The 17,937-nt window shown below is 32.5% G+C and overlaps 12 protein-coding genes and 2 pseudogenes across 12 annotated transcripts; 8 read left to right on the forward strand and 6 right to left on the reverse strand.

Annotated features, from left to right (window-relative positions):
- The first annotated feature begins 1,501 nt into the window (after positions 1-1,501).
- On the forward strand, positions 1,502-2,295 carry LOC120767471 (histone H1-like). Its single transcript, XM_040093561.1, has one exon. The coding sequence runs from the start codon at positions 1,545-1,547 to the stop codon at positions 2,265-2,267; it is 723 nt and encodes a 240-aa protein (XP_039949495.1). The 5' UTR covers positions 1,502-1,544; the 3' UTR covers positions 2,268-2,295.
- Positions 2,296-2,800: 505 nt separating this feature from the next.
- On the reverse strand, positions 2,801-3,261 carry LOC120767477 (histone H2B). Its single transcript, XM_040093567.1, has one exon. The coding sequence runs from the start codon at positions 3,217-3,219 to the stop codon at positions 2,848-2,850; it is 372 nt and encodes a 123-aa protein (XP_039949501.1). The 5' UTR covers positions 3,220-3,261; the 3' UTR covers positions 2,801-2,847.
- Positions 3,262-3,435: 174 nt separating this feature from the next.
- Positions 3,436-3,921, forward strand: LOC120767475 (histone H2A). Its single transcript, XM_040093564.1, has one exon. The coding sequence runs from the start codon at positions 3,524-3,526 to the stop codon at positions 3,896-3,898; it is 375 nt and encodes a 124-aa protein (XP_039949498.1). The 5' UTR covers positions 3,436-3,523; the 3' UTR covers positions 3,899-3,921.
- A 467-nt stretch (positions 3,922-4,388) lies between these two features.
- Positions 4,389-4,900, reverse strand: LOC120767473 (histone H3). Its single transcript, XM_040093562.1, has one exon. It carries the CDS (start codon positions 4,839-4,841, stop codon positions 4,431-4,433), a length of 411 nt encoding a protein of 136 aa, XP_039949496.1. The 5' UTR covers positions 4,842-4,900; the 3' UTR covers positions 4,389-4,430.
- Positions 4,901-6,483: 1,583 nt separating this feature from the next.
- On the forward strand, positions 6,484-7,245 carry LOC120769475 (histone H1-like). Its single transcript, XM_040096497.1, has one exon. It carries the CDS (start codon positions 6,522-6,524, stop codon positions 7,242-7,244), a length of 723 nt encoding a protein of 240 aa, XP_039952431.1. The 5' UTR covers positions 6,484-6,521; the 3' UTR covers position 7,245.
- Positions 7,246-7,778: 533 nt separating this feature from the next.
- LOC120767568 (histone H2B) lies at positions 7,779-8,239 on the reverse strand. The gene has a single exon (XM_040093704.1). The coding sequence runs from the start codon at positions 8,195-8,197 to the stop codon at positions 7,826-7,828; it is 372 nt and encodes a 123-aa protein (XP_039949638.1). The 5' UTR covers positions 8,198-8,239; the 3' UTR covers positions 7,779-7,825.
- A 174-nt stretch (positions 8,240-8,413) lies between these two features.
- LOC120767566 (histone H2A) lies at positions 8,414-8,899 on the forward strand. Its single transcript, XM_040093703.1, has one exon. It carries the CDS (start codon positions 8,502-8,504, stop codon positions 8,874-8,876), a length of 375 nt encoding a protein of 124 aa, XP_039949637.1. The 5' UTR covers positions 8,414-8,501; the 3' UTR covers positions 8,877-8,899.
- Positions 8,900-9,366: 467 nt separating this feature from the next.
- Positions 9,367-9,846, reverse strand: LOC120767565 (histone H3). Its single transcript, XM_040093702.1, has one exon. The coding sequence runs from the start codon at positions 9,817-9,819 to the stop codon at positions 9,409-9,411; it is 411 nt and encodes a 136-aa protein (XP_039949636.1). The 5' UTR covers positions 9,820-9,846; the 3' UTR covers positions 9,367-9,408.
- A 227-nt stretch (positions 9,847-10,073) lies between these two features.
- On the forward strand, positions 10,074-15,500 carry LOC120768722 (histone H1-gamma, late-like). Its single transcript, XM_040095494.1, has 3 exons — positions 10,074-10,452; positions 11,544-12,178; positions 15,133-15,500. Exons 1-3 carry the CDS (start codon positions 10,143-10,145, stop codon positions 15,448-15,450), a joined length of 1,263 nt encoding a protein of 420 aa, XP_039951428.1. The 5' UTR covers positions 10,074-10,142; the 3' UTR covers positions 15,451-15,500.
- Positions 11,458-12,251, forward strand: LOC120767563 (histone H1-like). The gene has a single exon (XM_040093701.1). It carries the CDS (start codon positions 11,501-11,503, stop codon positions 12,221-12,223), a length of 723 nt encoding a protein of 240 aa, XP_039949635.1. The 5' UTR covers positions 11,458-11,500; the 3' UTR covers positions 12,224-12,251.
- Positions 12,748-13,208, reverse strand: LOC120767569 (histone H2B). Its single transcript, XM_040093705.1, has one exon. It carries the CDS (start codon positions 13,164-13,166, stop codon positions 12,795-12,797), a length of 372 nt encoding a protein of 123 aa, XP_039949639.1. The 5' UTR covers positions 13,167-13,208; the 3' UTR covers positions 12,748-12,794.
- Positions 13,376-13,869, forward strand: LOC120767567 (annotated as a pseudogene).
- On the reverse strand, positions 14,334-14,850 carry LOC120767564 (annotated as a pseudogene).
- A 958-nt stretch (positions 15,501-16,458) lies between the features above and the next one.
- On the forward strand, positions 16,459-17,220 carry LOC120769473 (histone H1-like). Its single transcript, XM_040096492.1, has one exon. The coding sequence runs from the start codon at positions 16,497-16,499 to the stop codon at positions 17,217-17,219; it is 723 nt and encodes a 240-aa protein (XP_039952426.1). The 5' UTR covers positions 16,459-16,496; the 3' UTR covers position 17,220.
- Positions 17,221-17,937: the final 717 nt, after the last annotated feature.

A 17,937-nucleotide genomic window follows, 5' to 3' on the forward strand; every position in this document is an offset into this window, starting at 1 on the left:
GATGAAGTCTTAACTATATTCATGTGTTAGAAAGAGATGAAATTTTCTGTATATAGGTAAGTCACAATGTTAGTTGTTGACTTTTGTATAAATACACGTGCAATAACTTAGTTCTCCAGAAATCTATAGAGCGTGCAGTGTTCGGCTAGTAAAAGTGTTAAAGTGTTAAAAGTGTAAAAGTTAAAAATGACTGGTCGCGGCAAAGGTGGAAAAGGCTTGGGTAAAGGTGGTGCTAAGCGTCATCGTAAAGTTTTACGTGATAACATCCAGGGAATCACTAAGCCTGCTATTCGGCGTTTGGCTCGTCGTGGAGGTGTAAAACGTATATCTGGTTTGATATATGAAGAAACTCGTGGAGTCTTAAAAGTATTTTTAGAGAATGTTATCCGTGATGCAGTTACCTATACTGAACACGCTAAAAGGAAGACAGTTACAGCAATGGATGTTGTATATGCTTTGAAGAGACAAGGACGTACCTTGTATGGATTCGGCGGTTAAACAATTTTCCTATCAAATATAAAAAAAAAACAAAACGGTCCTTTTCAGGACCACGATATACAATTAAACGAAGATTCAAAATAATGATAAATTAACCGAAAAATAATAAATACATATCTAAAAGTAATTTTGTCACAATTCTTAATTTGCCTGTAGTTAGCATTCATTCCAATTTAATATTATTTATCAAATATCCAAATACATATGTATATATGTATATTGCATTCATATTATTTATGAGGAAGTATGTTGGAACGGAATATGAGTAAATATAAAAATTACATTGTCTACGGACCTATGTATGTATGGATGTATACATATACATATGTATGGTAAGTAAGTTTAGTATAAAATTATTACTAATATAGGATTTGAGTAGAAATTTATCCGACAATATATTAGCAAATTGTGAATTGATCGCATAAAACCGCTTTTTGTTTTCATACTATTATTTTACTTCATTTAAATTGAAATGTGACTTTTTCATGTATATACTCTTGATAGTTAATGAATAACAACACAAGGGCCCTAACAATAACCTCACGTTATTTTTTTATTTTTTATTTATATTTATTTCTTAATGAAAACATCTTATTACTTCTTTAGATCATTGCTAATATAAATTATTTTAAATTTGTAAAATAATTTTAAGGTTTGATTTAAAAATAATTGAGAAAATTAAATTTAAAGAGGGAAATTTTGACTTTTATAGAGCAAAGTTTGGACAAAATTTCATTTTAAATGAAAAATATATACCGTAAAGAAATATGAGCATTAAAATATTAAAGCAACACATTTAGGCTATCAAACTGCGTATAAAATGGTTTCTTAAATTAAATATTTGATTTTTAGTAAATTAAATAAACTTAAAAGTTTGTCCGTTGGAGATGTTAAATTGCACTGGATCGTTCAATTTTGTTACTCATCTTTTCACCTCGCTTCTCAATTTAAGAAGGTATAGCAATTTAAAGGTATTACTTCATCTATAAATTAGTGCGTAAAGTGTGTATTTAATAAATACAAAATAAAAGTTTATAAAAGTGAAAATGTCTGAAGCAATTGCTGTTACGAATGTTAATTCTCCGGTAGCCGGATCTTCTGCTATTTCTGAGAAAAAAGTTGCTGCTAAAAAAGCTGTTAAGCCAAAAAAGCCTTCAGTCGCTCCTACTCATCCACCAACTCAACAAATGGTTGATGCATCAATTAAGAATTTAAAAGAACGTGGTGGCTCATCACTTTTAGCTATTAAAAAGTACATCAGTGCTACATACAAATGTGATGCTCAAAAATTAGCACCATTTATCAAGCGTTATTTGAAATCTGCTGTTACTAGTGGTAAATTAATTCAAACTAAAGGAAAGGGTGCATCTGGTTCTTTTAAATTATCAGTGGCTGCCAATAAATCAAGTAAATCTGGTGAAGGTAAATCGAAGTCAAAAGCGGTGAAATCCATTGAGAAGAAGCCCAAAAAGAAATCGGCAGATGGTGTGGCGTCAAAGAAGAAGGCAGCAGTTGGCGGTGAGAAAGCAAGTGGCGAAAAAAAAGTGAAGAAAACTGTTGCTAGCAAGAAAACAGCAGAGAAGAAAAAAAGTGAAAAGGCTAAAGCGAAGGATGCAAAAAAGACTGGATCTGTTAAAGCCAAACCAGCTAAAACTAAATCGACTCCAAATAAAGCAAAGGCGTTAAAAGCAAAAACACCTAGTGTTAAAACCAAGAAAGCCGCGGTCAATAAAAAGCCAGTCGCCAAGAAAGCGCCATCTAAAAAGTAAAGCCCAGGTAAAAGAAAAAAAACTATGTGGCAAATAAGAAATAAAATAAGCCCTTTTCAGGGCTACAAAAATGTTTAACATATCGATCAAAAATGGATTTTTAGCAAGAACATTAAAATAATTTTAATTATTAAATGAATTGATGATGATTGTGCACATATGTATTATGTGTTTTCATATATATCATTCAATGTATACAATAAAAATTACATATCATGTTTATATCTCAATTACATTATAAGTAAAACAGTTCATAAATAAAAAATGTACGTTTACAAAGGGTGACAATTAGATATTTATTTTATTTTATTTTCTTTGGAATTTCACAGCTGCTGGCATAATTAAGATTACCCTATACTAAATAGATTTGCAAAAAAAAACATGTGTACCATATTGCCCACGCTTACTCTATATTGAATAGTTTATTATGATAGTATTACCAGTGCCACAGTAACGCATGGCCAAATCTACTAGTACATATACTGTGTTTGTATACTCATAAATCATCTCTTTGTTAATTTATATGTTGTGGCCCTGAAAAGGGCCTTTTTGCTATTTTTTTTTTAATCATTTGAACAAATTACTTGGAACTTGTGTATTTAGTGACAGCTTTGGTACCTTCGCTCACAGCATGTTTGGCTAATTCACCAGGCAAAAGTAAACGTACAGCAGTTTGGATTTCGCGACTAGTGATAGTTGAACGTTTATTGTAATGAGCTAAACGCGATGCTTCGGCAGCGATACGCTCAAAAATATCATTTACAAAACTGTTCATGATACTCATGGCTTTTGATGAAATACCAGTATCAGGATGTACTTGCTTCAACACTTTATAAATGTAAATAGCATAACTTTCCTTCCTCTTGCGCTTCTTCTTCTTGTCGTTTTTAGTAATATTTTTTTGGGCCTTACCAGCCTTCTTTGCTGCTTTTCCACTAGTTTTAGGAGGCATGTTTTTTCTCACTTTACTTTTTCACTAACACTTTGCGAAATAAATTTTATACTCACAATAAAGCAGTTGCTTTAAAGTACATTTTTTCATATAAAGTATTCGCGAAGTCGATTAAAGGTGCACGTGAAGATGACGAGTCACGAAGTTATGTCAATACACCTTAACTGTGAAATGAAAAAGTATATAAGCAGCGTTAGTATGTTGGAGGAATTTATATAAAGTGAGTGAATTGTGCAGTGTACATTGTGCAAGCTTGTAGTGATTCATATTTCCTTTTCGTGTGTTAACTAAATTATATTTAAAAATGTCTGGACGTGGTAAAGGTGGTAAAGTGAAGGGCAAGGCAAAGTCGCGTTCAAATCGTGCTGGTCTTCAATTTCCTGTCGGTCGTATACACCGTTTGTTGCGCAAAGGCAATTATGCTGAACGTGTTGGTGCTGGTGCTCCCGTATATTTAGCTGCTGTTATGGAATATTTGGCAGCTGAAGTTCTTGAATTGGCTGGTAATGCTGCCCGTGATAACAAAAAGACAAGAATTATTCCAAGACATTTACAATTGGCCATCCGTAATGATGAAGAATTGAATAAACTATTATCTGGAGTCACTATTGCTCAAGGTGGTGTTTTGCCAAATATTCAAGCTGTACTTTTACCAAAGAAGACTGAGAAAAAAGCATAAATTTCTATCTCGGAGAGACATATTATCTAAAAAAAAGAATAAAACCGTCCTTTTCAGGACGACAAACTTTTATATTCAAAGAGGTTGATATTACTTTCAAAAAAAACTACATATGTATTAGTAATAAAACTTGATTCGTTATATAAAACTGGTTGCATACGATACACATATAACAACAACAACAAATATTAGATTCATACTCATGAATGTATAAGTAAAGTCATCTGGAGAGACAGCGTACGGTATAATACAGTAGGTAGATAATACTCGTAGCGAAAAAAACTTGATGGTGGTATACATGTACAGGTTCCGTGGATTCTATTCGGAATTTAATTTGTAAATTAATTTCTATCTACAGCATATACATAGTATATCATAAGATTTAAAGTTTTAATCTTTTGCTGAGAAATTGTGGTCCTGAAAAGGACCGTTTAAGTATTTATTTTTATCATTATATGTAAAATTTTGATCTTTCGTTGAGCAATTGTGGTCCTGAAAAGGACCGTTTGGATATTTATCTTCTTCAAATCAATTAAGCACGTTCTCCACGAATACGTCTGGCCAATTGAATATCTTTTGGCATAATTGTGACACGCTTTGCATGAATGGCGCACAAATTTGTATCCTCAAACAGACCAACCAAATATGCTTCACTTGCTTCCTGTAGAGCCATAACAGCAGAACTTTGGAAACGTAAATCTGTTTTGAAATCTTGAGCAATTTCTCGAACCAAACGTTGGAATGGCAATTTTCGGATTAATAATTCAGTACTTTTTTGGTAACGACGAATTTCTCGTAATGCAACTGTACCGGGGCGATAACGATGAGGTTTCTTTACACCACCAGTTGCCGGAGCACTTTTACGAGCTGCTTTGGTTGCCAATTGCTTGCGTGGTGCTTTACCACCAGTCGATTTACGGGCTGTTTGTTTTGTACGAGCCATTTTTTTTCACTGCACTTATTTAATTTTCACCTTAACTGAAAAGTCACTGCACTAATATATTTTACCACACACTAATAATTTGTGCACAAGTAATAAAATACTTCAGAACGTTTCAAAAGTTCATATTATCGGGGTGGATGAAGTCTTAACTATATTCATGTGTTAGAAAGAGATGAAATTTTCTGTATATAGGTAAGTCACAATGTTAGTTGTTGACTTTTGTATAAATACACGTGCAATAACTTAGTTCTCCAGAAATCTATAGAGCGTGCAGTGTTCGGCTAGTAAAAGTGTTAAAGTGTTAAAAGTGTAAAAGTTAAAAATGACTGGTCGCGGCAAAGGTGGAAAAGGCTTGGGTAAAGGTGGTGCTAAGCGTCATCGTAAAGTTTTACGTGATAACATCCAGGGAATCACTAAGCCTGCTATTCGGCGTTTGGCTCGTCGTGGAGGTGTAAAACGTATATCTGGTTTGATATATGAAGAAACTCGTGGAGTCTTAAAAGTATTTTTAGAGAATGTTATCCGTGATGCAGTTACCTATACTGAACACGCTAAAAGGAAGACAGTTACAGCAATGGATGTTGTATATGCTTTGAAGAGACAAGGACGTACCTTGTATGGATTCGGCGGTTAAACAATTTTCCTATCAAATATAAAAAAAAAACAAAACGGTCCTTTTCAGGACCACGATATACAATTAAACGAAGATTCAAAATAATGATAAATTAACCGAAAAATAATAAATACATATCTAAAAGTAATTTTGTCACAATTCTTAATTTGCCTGTAGTTAGCATTCATTCCAATTTAATATTATTTATCAAATATCCAAATACATATGTATATATGTATATTGCATTCATATTATTTATGAGGAAGTATGTTGGAACGGAATATGAGTAAATATAAAAATTACATTGTCTACGGACCTATGTATGTATGGATGTATACATATACATATGTATGGTAAGTAAGTTTAGTATAAAATTATTACTAATATAGGATTTGAGTAGAAATTTATCCGACAATATATTAGCAAATTGTGAATTGATCGCATAAAACCGCTTTTTGTTTTCATACTATTATTTTACTTCATTTAAATTGAAATGTGACTTTTTCATGTATATACTCTTGATAGTTAATGAATAACAACACAAGGGCCCTAACAATAACCTCACGTTATTTTTTTATTTTTTATTTATATTTATTTCTTAATGAAAACATCTTATTACTTCTTTAGATCATTGCTAATATAAATTATTTTAAATTTGTAAAATAATTTTAAGGTTTGATTTAAAAATAATTGAGAAAATTAAATTTAAAGAGGGAAATTTTGACTTTTATAGAGCAAAGTTTGGACAAAATTTCATTTTAAATGAAAAATATATACCGTAAAGAAATATGAGCATTAAAATATTAAAGCAACACATTTAGGCTATCAAACTGCGTATAAAATGGTTTCTTAAATTAAATATTTGATTTTTAGTAAATTAAATAAACTTAAAAGTTTGTCCGTTGGAGATGTTAAATTGCACTGGATCGTTCAATTTTGTTACTCATCTTTTCACCTCGCTTCTCAATTTAAGAAGGTATAGCAATTTAAAGGTATTACTTCATCTATAAATTAGTGCGTAAAGTGTGTATTTAATAAATACAAAATAAAAGTTTATAAAAGTGAAAATGTCTGAAGCAATTGCTGTTACGAATGTTAATTCTCCGGTAGCCGGATCTTCTGCTATTTCTGAGAAAAAAGTTGCTGCTAAAAAAGCTGTTAAGCCAAAAAAGCCTTCAGTCGCTCCTACTCATCCACCAACTCAACAAATGGTTGATGCATCAATTAAGAATTTAAAAGAACGTGGTGGCTCATCACTTTTAGCTATTAAAAAGTACATCAGTGCTACATACAAATGTGATGCTCAAAAATTAGCACCATTTATCAAGCGTTATTTGAAATCTGCTGTTACTAGTGGTAAATTAATTCAAACTAAAGGAAAGGGTGCATCTGGTTCTTTTAAATTATCAGTGGCTGCCAATAAATCAAGTAAATCTGGTGAAGGTAAATCGAAGTCAAAAGCGGTGAAATCCATTGAGAAGAAGCCCAAAAAGAAATCGGCAGATGGTGTGGCGTCAAAGAAGAAGGCAGCAGTTGGCGGTAAGAAAGCAAGTGGCGAAAAAAAAGTGAAGAAAACTGTTGCTAGCAAGAAAACAGCAGAGAAGAAAAAAAGTGAAAAGGCTAAAGCGAAGGATGCAAAAAAGACTGGATCTGTTAAAGCCAAACCAGCTAAAGCTAAATCGACTCCAAATAAAGCAAAGGCGTTAAAAGCAAAAACACCTAGTGTTAAAACCAAGAAAGCCGCGGTCAATAAAAAGCCAGTCGCCAAGAAAGCGCCATCTAAAAAGTAAAGCCCAGGTAAAAGAAAAAAAAACTATGTGGCAAATAAGAAATAAAATAAGCCCTTTTCAGGGGTACAAAAATGTTTAACATATCGATCAAAAATGGATTTTTAGCAAGAACATTAAAATAATTTTAATTATTAAATGAATTGATGATGATTGTGCACATATGTATTATGTGTTTTCATATATATCATTCAATGTATACAATAAAAATTACATATCATGTTTATATCTCAATTACATTATAAGTAAAACAGTTCATAAATAAAAAATGTACGTTTACAAAGGGTGACAATTAGATATTTATTTTATTTTATTTTCTTTGGAATTTCACAGCTGCTGGCATAATTAAGATTACCCTATACTAAATAGATTTGCAAAAAAAAACATGTGTACCATATTGCCCACGCTTACTCTATATTGAATAGTTTATTATGATAGTATTACCAGTGCCACAGTAACGCATGGCCAAATCTACTAGTACATATACTGTGTTTGTATACTCATAAATCATCTCTTTGTTAATTTATATGTTGTGGCCCTGAAAAGGGCCTTTTTGCTATTTTTTTTTTAATCATTTGAACAAATTACTTGGAACTTGTGTATTTAGTGACAGCTTTGGTACCTTCGCTCACAGCATGTTTGGCTAATTCACCAGGCAAAAGTAAACGTACAGCAGTTTGGATTTCGCGACTAGTGATAGTTGAACGTTTATTGTAATGAGCTAAACGCGATGCTTCGGCAGCGATACGCTCAAAAATATCATTTACAAAACTGTTCATGATACTCATGGCTTTTGATGAAATACCAGTATCAGGATGTACTTGCTTCAACACTTTATAAATGTAAATAGCATAACTTTCCTTCCTCTTGCGCTTCTTCTTCTTGTCGTTTTTAGTAATATTTTTTTGGGCCTTACCAGCCTTCTTTGCTGCTTTTCCACTAGTTTTAGGAGGCATGTTTTTTCTCACTTTACTTTTTCACTAACACTTTGCGAAATAAATTTTATACTCACAATAAAGCAGTTGCTTTAAAGTACATTTTTTCATATAAAGTATTCGCGAAGTCGATTAAAGGTGCACGTGAAGATGACGAGTCACGAAGTTATGTCAATACACCTTAACTGTGAAATGAAAAAGTATATAAGCAGCGTTAGTATGTTGGAGGAATTTATATAAAGTGAGTGAATTGTGCAGTGTACATTGTGCAAGCTTGTAGTGATTCATATTTCCTTTTCGTGTGTTAACTAAATTATATTTAAAAATGTCTGGACGTGGTAAAGGTGGTAAAGTGAAGGGCAAGGCAAAGTCGCGTTCAAATCGTGCTGGTCTTCAATTTCCTGTCGGTCGTATACACCGTTTGTTGCGCAAAGGCAATTATGCTGAACGTGTTGGTGCTGGTGCTCCCGTATATTTAGCTGCTGTTATGGAATATTTGGCAGCTGAAGTTCTTGAATTGGCTGGTAATGCTGCCCGTGATAACAAAAAGACAAGAATTATTCCAAGACATTTACAATTGGCCATCCGTAATGATGAAGAATTGAATAAACTATTATCTGGAGTCACTATTGCTCAAGGTGGTGTTTTGCCAAATATTCAAGCTGTACTTTTACCAAAGAAGACTGAGAAAAAAGCATAAATTTCTATCTCGGAGAGACATATTATCTAAAAAAAAGAATAAAACCGTCCTTTTCAGGACGACAAACTTTTATATTCAAAGAGGTTGATATTACTTTCAAAAAAAACTACATATGTATTAGTAATAAAACTTGATTCGTTATATAAAACTGGTTGCATACGATACACATATAACAACAACAACAAATATTAGATTCATACTCATGAATGTATAAGTAAAGTCATCTGGAGAGACAGCGTACGGTATAATACAGTAGGTAGATAATACTCGTAGCGAAAAAAACTTGATGGTGGTATACATGTACAGGTTCCGTGGATTCTATTCGGAATTTAATTTGTAAATTAATTTCTATCTACAGCATATACATAGTATATCATAAGATTTAAAGTTTTAATCTTTTGCTGAGAAATTGTGGTCCTGAAAAGGACCGTTTAAGTATTTATTTTTATCATTATATGTAAAATTTTGATCTTTCGTTGAGCAATTGTGGTCCTGAAAAGGACCGTTTGGATATTTATCTTCTTCAAATCAATTAAGCACGTTCTCCACGAATACGTCTGGCCAATTGAATATCTTTTGGCATAATTGTGACACGCTTTGCATGAATGGCGCACAAATTTGTATCCTCAAACAGACCAACCAAATATGCTTCACTTGCTTCCTGTAGAGCCATAACAGCAGAACTTTGGAAACGTAAATCTGTTTTGAAATCTTGAGCAATTTCTCGAACCAAACGTTGGAATGGCAATTTTCGGATTAATAATTCAGTACTTTTTTGGTAACGACGAATTTCTCGTAATGCAACTGTACCGGGGCGATAACGATGAGGTTTCTTTACACCACCAGTTGCCGGAGCACTTTTACGAGCTGCTTTGGTTGCCAATTGCTTGCGTGGTGCTTTACCACCAGTCGATTTACGGGCTGTTTGTTTTGTACGAGCCATTTTTTTTTCACTGCACTTATTTAATTTTCACCTTAACTGAAAAGTCACTGCACTAATATATTTTACCACACACTAATAATTTGTGCACAAGTAATAAAATACTTCAGAACGTTTCAAAAGTTCATATTATCGGGGTGGATGAAGTCTTAACTATATTCATGTGTTAGAAAGAGATGAAATTTTCTGTATATAGGTAAGTCACAATGTTAGTTGTTGACTTTTGTATAAATACACGTGCAATAACTTAGTTCTCCAGAAATCTATAGAGCGTGCAGTGTTCGGCTAGTAAAAGTGTTAAAGTGTTAAAAGTGTAAAAGTTAAAAATGACTGGTCGCGGCAAAGGTGGAAAAGGCTTGGGTAAAGGTGGTGCTAAGCGTCATCGTAAAGTTTTACGTGATAACATCCAGGGAATCACTAAGCCTGCTATTCGGCGTTTGGCTCGTCGTGGAGGTGTAAAACGTATATCTGGTTTGATATATGAAGAAACTCGTGGAGTCTTAAAAGTATTTTTAGAGAATGTTATCCGTGATGCAGTTACCTATACTGAACACGCTAAAAGGAAGACAGTTACAGCAATGGATGTTGTATATGCTTTGAAGAGACAAGGACGTACCTTGTATGGATTCGGCGGTTAAACAATTTTCCTATCAAATATAAAAAAAAAACAAAACGGTCCTTTTCAGGACCACGATATACAATTAAACGAAGATTCAAAATAATGATAAATTAACCGAAAAATAATAAATACATATCTAAAAGTAATTTTGTCACAATTCTTAATTTGCCTGTAGTTAGCATTCATTCCAATTTAATATTATTTATCAAATATCCAAATACATATGTATATATGTATATTGCATTCATATTATTTATGAGGAAGTATGTTGGAACGGAATATGAGTAAATATAAAAATTACATTGTCTACGGACCTATGTATGTATGGATGTATACATATACATATGTATGGTAAGTAAGTTTAGTATAAAATTATTACTAATATAGGATTTGAGTAGAAATTTATCCGACAATATATTAGCAAATTGTGAATTGATCGCATAAAACCGCTTTTTGTTTTCATACTATTATTTTACTTCATTTAAATTGAAATGTGACTTTTTCATGTATATACTCTTGATAGTTAATGAATAACAACACAAGGGCCCTAACAATAACCTCACGTTATTTTTTTATTTTTTATTTATATTTATTTCTTAATGAAAACATCTTATTACTTCTTTAGATCATTGCTAATATAAATTATTTTAAATTTGTAAAATAATTTTAAGGTTTGATTTAAAAATAATTGAGAAAATTAAATTTAAAGAGGGAAATTTTGACTTTTATAGAGCAAAGTTTGGACAAAATTTCATTTTAAATGAAAAATATATACCGTAAAGAAATATGAGCATTAAAATATTAAAGCAACACATTTAGGCTATCAAACTGCGTATAAAATGGTTTCTTAAATTAAATATTTGATTTTTAGTAAATTAAATAAACTTAAAAGTTTGTCCGTTGGAGATGTTAAATTGCACTGGATCGTTCAATTTTGTTACTCATCTTTTCACCTCGCTTCTCAATTTAAGAAGGTATAGCAATTTAAAGGTATTACTTCATCTATAAATTAGTGCGTAAAGTGTGTATTTAATAAATACAAAATAAAAGTTTATAAAAGTGAAAATGTCTGAAGCAATTGCTGTTACGAATGTTAATTCTCCGGTAGCCGGATCTTCTGCTATTTCTGAGAAAAAAGTTGCTGCTAAAAAAGCTGTTAAGCCAAAAAAGCCTTCAGTCGCTCCTACTCATCCACCAACTCAACAAATGGTTGATGCATCAATTAAGAATTTAAAAGAACGTGGTGGCTCATCACTTTTAGCTATTAAAAAGTACATCAGTGCTACATACAAATGTGATGCTCAAAAATTAGCACCATTTATCAAGCGTTATTTGAAATCTGCTGTTACTAGTGGTAAATTAATTCAAACTAAAGGAAAGGGTGCATCTGGTTCTTTTAAATTATCAGTGGCTGCCAATAAATCAAGTAAATCTGGTGAAGGTAAATCGAAGTCAAAAGCGGTGAAATCCATTGAGAAGAAGCCCAAAAAGAAATCGGCAGATGGTGTGGCGTCAAAGAAGAAGGCAGCAGTTGGCGGTAAGAGAGCAAGTGGCGAAAAAAAAGTGAAGAAAACTGTTGCTAGCAAGAAAACAGCAGAGAAGAAAAAAAGTGAAAAGGCTAAAGCGAAGGATGCAAAAAAGACTGGATCTGTTAAAGCCAAACCAGCTAAAACTAAATCGACTCCAAATAAAGCAAAGGCGTTAAAAGCAAAAACACCTAGTGTTAAAACCAAGAAAGCCGCGGTCAATAAAAAGCCAGTCGCCAAGAAAGCGCCATCTAAAAAGTAAAGCCCAGGTAAAAGAAAAAAAACTATGTGGCAAATAAGAAATAAAATAAGCCCTTTTCAGGGCTACAAAAATGTTTAACATATCGATCAAAAATGGATTTTTAGCAAGAACATTAAAATAATTTTAATTATTAAATGAATTGATGATGATTGTGCACATATGTATTATGTGTTTTCATATATATCATTCAATGTATACAATAAAAATTACATATCATGTTTATATCTCAATTACATTATAAGTAAAACAGTTCATAAATAAAAAATGTACGTTTACAAAGGGTGACAATTAGATATTTATTTTATTTTATTTTCTTTGGAATTTCACAGCTGCTGGCATAATTAAGATTACCCTATACTAAATAGATTTGCAAAAAAAAAACATGTGCCCACGCTTACTCTATATTGAATAGTTTATTATGATAGTATTACCAGTGCCACAGTAACGCATGGCCAAATCTACTAGTACATATACTGTGTTTGTATACTCATAAATCATCTCTTTGTTAATTTATATGTTGTGGCCCTGAAAAGGGCCTTTTTGCTATTTTTTTTTTAATCATTTGAACAAATTACTTGGAACTTGTGTATTTAGTGACAGCTTTGGTACCTTCGCTCACAGCATGTTTGGCTAATTCACCAGGCAAAAGTAAACGTACAGCAGTTTGGATTTCGCGACTAGTGATAGTTGAACGTTTATTGTAATGAGCTAAACGCGATGCTTCGGCAGCGATACGCTCAAAAATATCATTTACAAAACTGTTCATGATACTCATGGCTTTTGATGAAATACCAGTATCAGGATGTACTTGCTTCAACACTTTATAAATGTAAATAGCATAACTTTCCTTCCTCTTGCGCTTCTTCTTCTTGTCGTTTTTAGTAATATTTTTTTGGGCCTTACCAGCCTTCTTTGCTGCTTTTCCACTAGTTTTAGGAGGCATGTTTTTTCTCACTTTACTTTTTCACTAACACTTTGCGAAATAAATTTTATACTCACAATAAAGCAGTTGCTTTAAAGTACATTTTTTCATATAAAGTATTCGCGAAGTCGATTAAAGGTGCACGTGAAGATGACGAGTCACGAAGTTATGTCAATACACCTTAACTGTGAAATGAAAAAGTATATAAGCAGCGTTAGTATGTTGGAGGAATTTATATAAAGTGAGTGAATTGTGCAGTGTACATTGTGCAAGCTTGTAGTGATTCATATTTCCTTTTCGTGTGTTAACTAAATTATATTTAAAAATGTCTGGACGTGGTAAAGGTGGTAAAGTGAAGGGCAAGGCAAAGTCGCGTTCAAATCGTGCTGGTCTTCAATTTCCAGTCGGTCGTATACACCGTTTGTTGCGCAAAGGCAATTATGCTGAACGTGTTGGTGCTGGTGCTCCCGTATATTTAGCTGCTGTTATGGAATATTTGGCAGCTGAAGTTCTTTGAATTGGCTGTAATGCTGTTCCGTGATAACAAAAAGACAAGAATTATTCCAAGACATTTTGCACTGGCCATCCGTAATGATGAAGAATTGAATAAACTATTATCTGGAGTCACTATTGCTCAAGGTGGTGTTTTGCCAAATATTCAAGCTGTACTTTTACCAAAGAAGACTGAGAAAAAAGCATAAATTTCTATCTCGGAGAGACATATTATCTAAAAAAAAGAATAAAACCGTCCTTTTCAGGACGACAAACTTTTATATTCAAAGAGGTTGATATTACTTTCAAAAAAAACTACATATGTATTAGTAATAAAACTTGATTCGTTATATAAAACTGGTTGCATACGATACACATATAACAACAACAACAAATATTAGATTCATACTCATGAATGTATAAGTAAAGTCATCTGGAGAGACAGCGTACGGTATAATACAGTAGGTAGATAATACTCGTAGCGAAAAAAACTTGGTGGTATACATGTACAGGTTCCGTGGATTCTATTCGGAATTTAATTTGTAAATTAATTTCTATCTACAGCATATACATAGTATATCATAAGATTTAAAGTTTTAATCTTTTGCTGAGAAATTGTGGTCCTGAAAAGGACCGTTTAAGTATTTATTTTTATCATTATATGTAAAATTTTGATCTTTCGTTGAGCAATTGTGGTCCTGAAAAGGACCGTTTGGATATTTATCTTCTTCAAATCAATTAAGCACGTTCTCCACGAATACGTCAGATGGCCAAATTGAATATCTTTTGGCATAATTGTGACACGCTTTGCATGAATGGCGCACAAATTTGTATCCTCAAACAGACCAACCAAATATGCTTCACTTGCTTCCTGTAGAGCCATAACAGCAGAACTTTGGAAACGTAAATCTGTTTTGAAATCTTGAGCAATTTCTCGAACCAAACGTTGGAATGGCAATTTTCGGATTAATAATTCAGTACTTTTTTGGTAACGACGAATTTCTCGTAATGCAACTGTACCGGGGCGATAACGATGAGGTTTCTTTACACCACCAGTTGCCGGAGCACTTTTACGAGCTGCTTTGGTTGCCAATTGCTTGCGTGGTGCTTTACCACCAGTCGATTTACGGGCTGTTTGTTTTGTACGAGCCATTTTTTTTCACTGCACTTATTTAATTTTCACCTTAACTGAAAAGTCACTGCACTAATATATTTTACCACACACTAATAATTTGTGCACAAGTAATAAAATACTTCAGAACGTTCATATTACTTCAAAAGTTCATATTATCGGGGTGGATGAAGTCTTAACTATATTCATGTGTTAGAAAGAGATGAAATTTTCTGTATATAGGTAAGTCACAATGTTAGTTGTTGACTTTTGTATAAATACACGTGCAATAACTTAGTTCTCCAGAAATCTATAGAGCGTGCAGTGTTCGGCTAGTAAAAGTGTTAAAGTGTTAAAAGTGTTAAAGTGTTAAAAGTGTAAAAGTTAAAAATGACTGGTCGCGGCAAAGGTGGAAAAGGCTTGGGTAAAGGTGGTGCTAAGCGTCATCGTAAAGTTTTACGTGATAACATCCAGGGAATCACTAAGCCTGCTATTCGGCGTTTGGCTCGTCGTGGAGGTGTAAAACGTATATCTGGTTTGATATATGAAGAAACTCGTGGAGTCTTAAAAGTATTTTTAGAGAATGTTATCCGTGATGCAGTTACCTATACTGAACACGCTAAAAGGAAGACAGTTACAGCAATGGATGTTGTATATGCTTTGAAGAGACAAGGACGTACCTTGTATGGATTCGGCGGTTAAACAATTTTCCTATCAAATATAAAAAAAAAACAAAACGGTCCTTTTCAGGACCACGATATACAATTAAACGAAGATTCAAAATAATGATAAATTAACCGAAAAATAATAAATACATATCTAAAAGTAATTTTGTCACAATTCTTAATTTGCCTGTAGTTAGCATTCATTCCAATTTAATATTATTTATCAAATATCCAAATACATATGTATATATGTATATTGCATTCATATTATTTATGAGGAAGTATGTTGGAACGGAATATGAGTAAATATAAAAATTACATTGTCTACGGACCTATGTATGTATGGATGTATACATATACATATGTATGGTAAGTAAGTTTAGTATAAAATTATTACTAATATAGGATTTGAGTAGAAATTTATCCGACAATATATTAGCAAATTGTGAATTGATCGCATAAAACCGCTTTTTGTTTTCATACTATTATTTTACTTCATTTAAATTGAAATGTGACTTTTTCATGTATATACTCTTGATAGTTAATGAATAACAGCACAAGGGCCCTAACAATAACCTCACGTTATTTTTTTATTTTTTATTTATATTTATTTCTTAATGAAAACATCTTATTACTTCTTTAGATCATTGCTAATATAAATTATTTTAAATTTGTAAAATAATTTTAAGGTTTGATTTAAAAATAATTGAGAAAATTAAATTTAAAGAGGGAAATTTTGACTTTTATAGAGCAAAGTTTGGACAAAATTTCATTTTAAATGAAAAATATATACCGTAAAGAAATATGAGCATTAAAATATTAAAGCAACACATTTAGGCTATCAAACTGCGTATAAAATGGTTTCTTAAATTAAATATTTGATTTTTAGTAAATTAAATAAACTTAAAAGTTTGTCCGTTGGAGATGTTAAATTGCACTGGATCGTTCAATTTTGTTACTCATCTTTTCACCTCGCTTCTCAATTTAAGAAGGTATAGCAATTTAAAGGTATTACTTCATCTATAAATTAGTGCGTAAAGTGTGTATTTAATAAATACAAAATAAAAGTTTATAAAAGTGAAAATGTCTGAAGCAATTGCTGTTACGAATGTTAATTCTCCGGTAGCCGGATCTTCTGCTATTTCTGAGAAAAAAGTTGCTGCTAAAAAAGCTGTTAAGCCAAAAAAGCCTTCAGTCGCTCCTACTCATCCACCAACTCAACAAATGGTTGATGCATCAATTAAGAATTTAAAAGAACGTGGTGGCTCATCACTTTTAGCTATTAAAAAGTACATCAGTGCTACATACAAATGTGATGCTCAAAAATTAGCACCATTTATCAAGCGTTATTTGAAATCTGCTGTTACTAGTGGTAAATTAATTCAAACTAAAGGAAAGGGTGCATCTGGTTCTTTTAAATTATCAGTGGCTGCCAATAAATCAAGTAAATCTGGTGAAGGTAAATCGAAGTCAAAAGCGGTGAAATCCATTGAGAAGAAGCCCAAAAAGAAATCGGCAGATGGTGTGGCGTCAAAGAAGAAGGCAGCAGTTGGCGGTAAGAAAGCAAGTGGCGAAAAAAAAGTGAAGAAAACTGTTGCTAGCAAGAAAACAGCAGAGAAGAAAAAAAGTGAAAAGGCTAAAGCGAAGGATGCAAAAAAGACTGGATCTGTTAAAGCCAAACCAGCTAAAGCTAAATCGACTCCAAATAAAGCAAAGGCGTTAAAAGCAAAAACACCTAGTGTTAAAACCAAGAAAGCCGCGGTCAATAAAAAGCCAGTCGCCAAGAAAGCGCCATCTAAAAAGTAAAGCCCAGGTAAAAGAAAAAAAAACTATGTGGCAAATAAGAAATAAAATAAGCCCTTTTCAGGGCTACAAAAATGTTTAACATATCGATCAAAAATGGATTTTTAGCAAGAACATTAAAATAATTTTAATTATTAAATGAATTGATGATGATTGTGCACATATGTATTATGTGTTTTCATATATATCATTCAATGTATACAATAAAAATTACATATCATGTTTATATCTCAATTACATTATAAGTAAAACAGTTCATAAATAAAAAATGTACGTTTACAAAGGGTGACAATTAGATATTTATTTTATTTTATTTTCTTTGGAATTTCACAGCTGCTGGCATAATTAAGATTACCCTATACTAAATAGATTTGCAAAAAAAAACATGTGCCCACGCTTACTCTATATTGAATAGTTTATTATGATAGTATTACCAGTGCCACAGTAACGCATGGCCAAATCTACTAGTACATATACTGTGTTTGTATACTCATAAATCATCTCTTTGTTAATTTATATGTTGTGGCCCTGAAAAGGGCCTTTTTGCTATTTTTTTTAATCATTTGAACAAATTACTTGGAACTTGTGTATTTAGTGACAGCTTTGGTACCTTCGCCCACAGCATCTTTGGCTAATTCGCCAAGCAAAAGTAAATAGGGATGTGTTCTTTGCGACAAATTCGGCGACCCGTAGAAGTTGTGCGCGGTACCGTGTTGCTTCC

This window comes from Bactrocera tryoni, chromosome 2 (assembly GCF_016617805.1).
Source record: "Bactrocera tryoni isolate S06 chromosome 2, CSIRO_BtryS06_freeze2, whole genome shotgun sequence".
NCBI classification, from domain to species: domain Eukaryota; kingdom Metazoa; phylum Arthropoda; class Insecta; order Diptera; family Tephritidae; genus Bactrocera; species Bactrocera tryoni.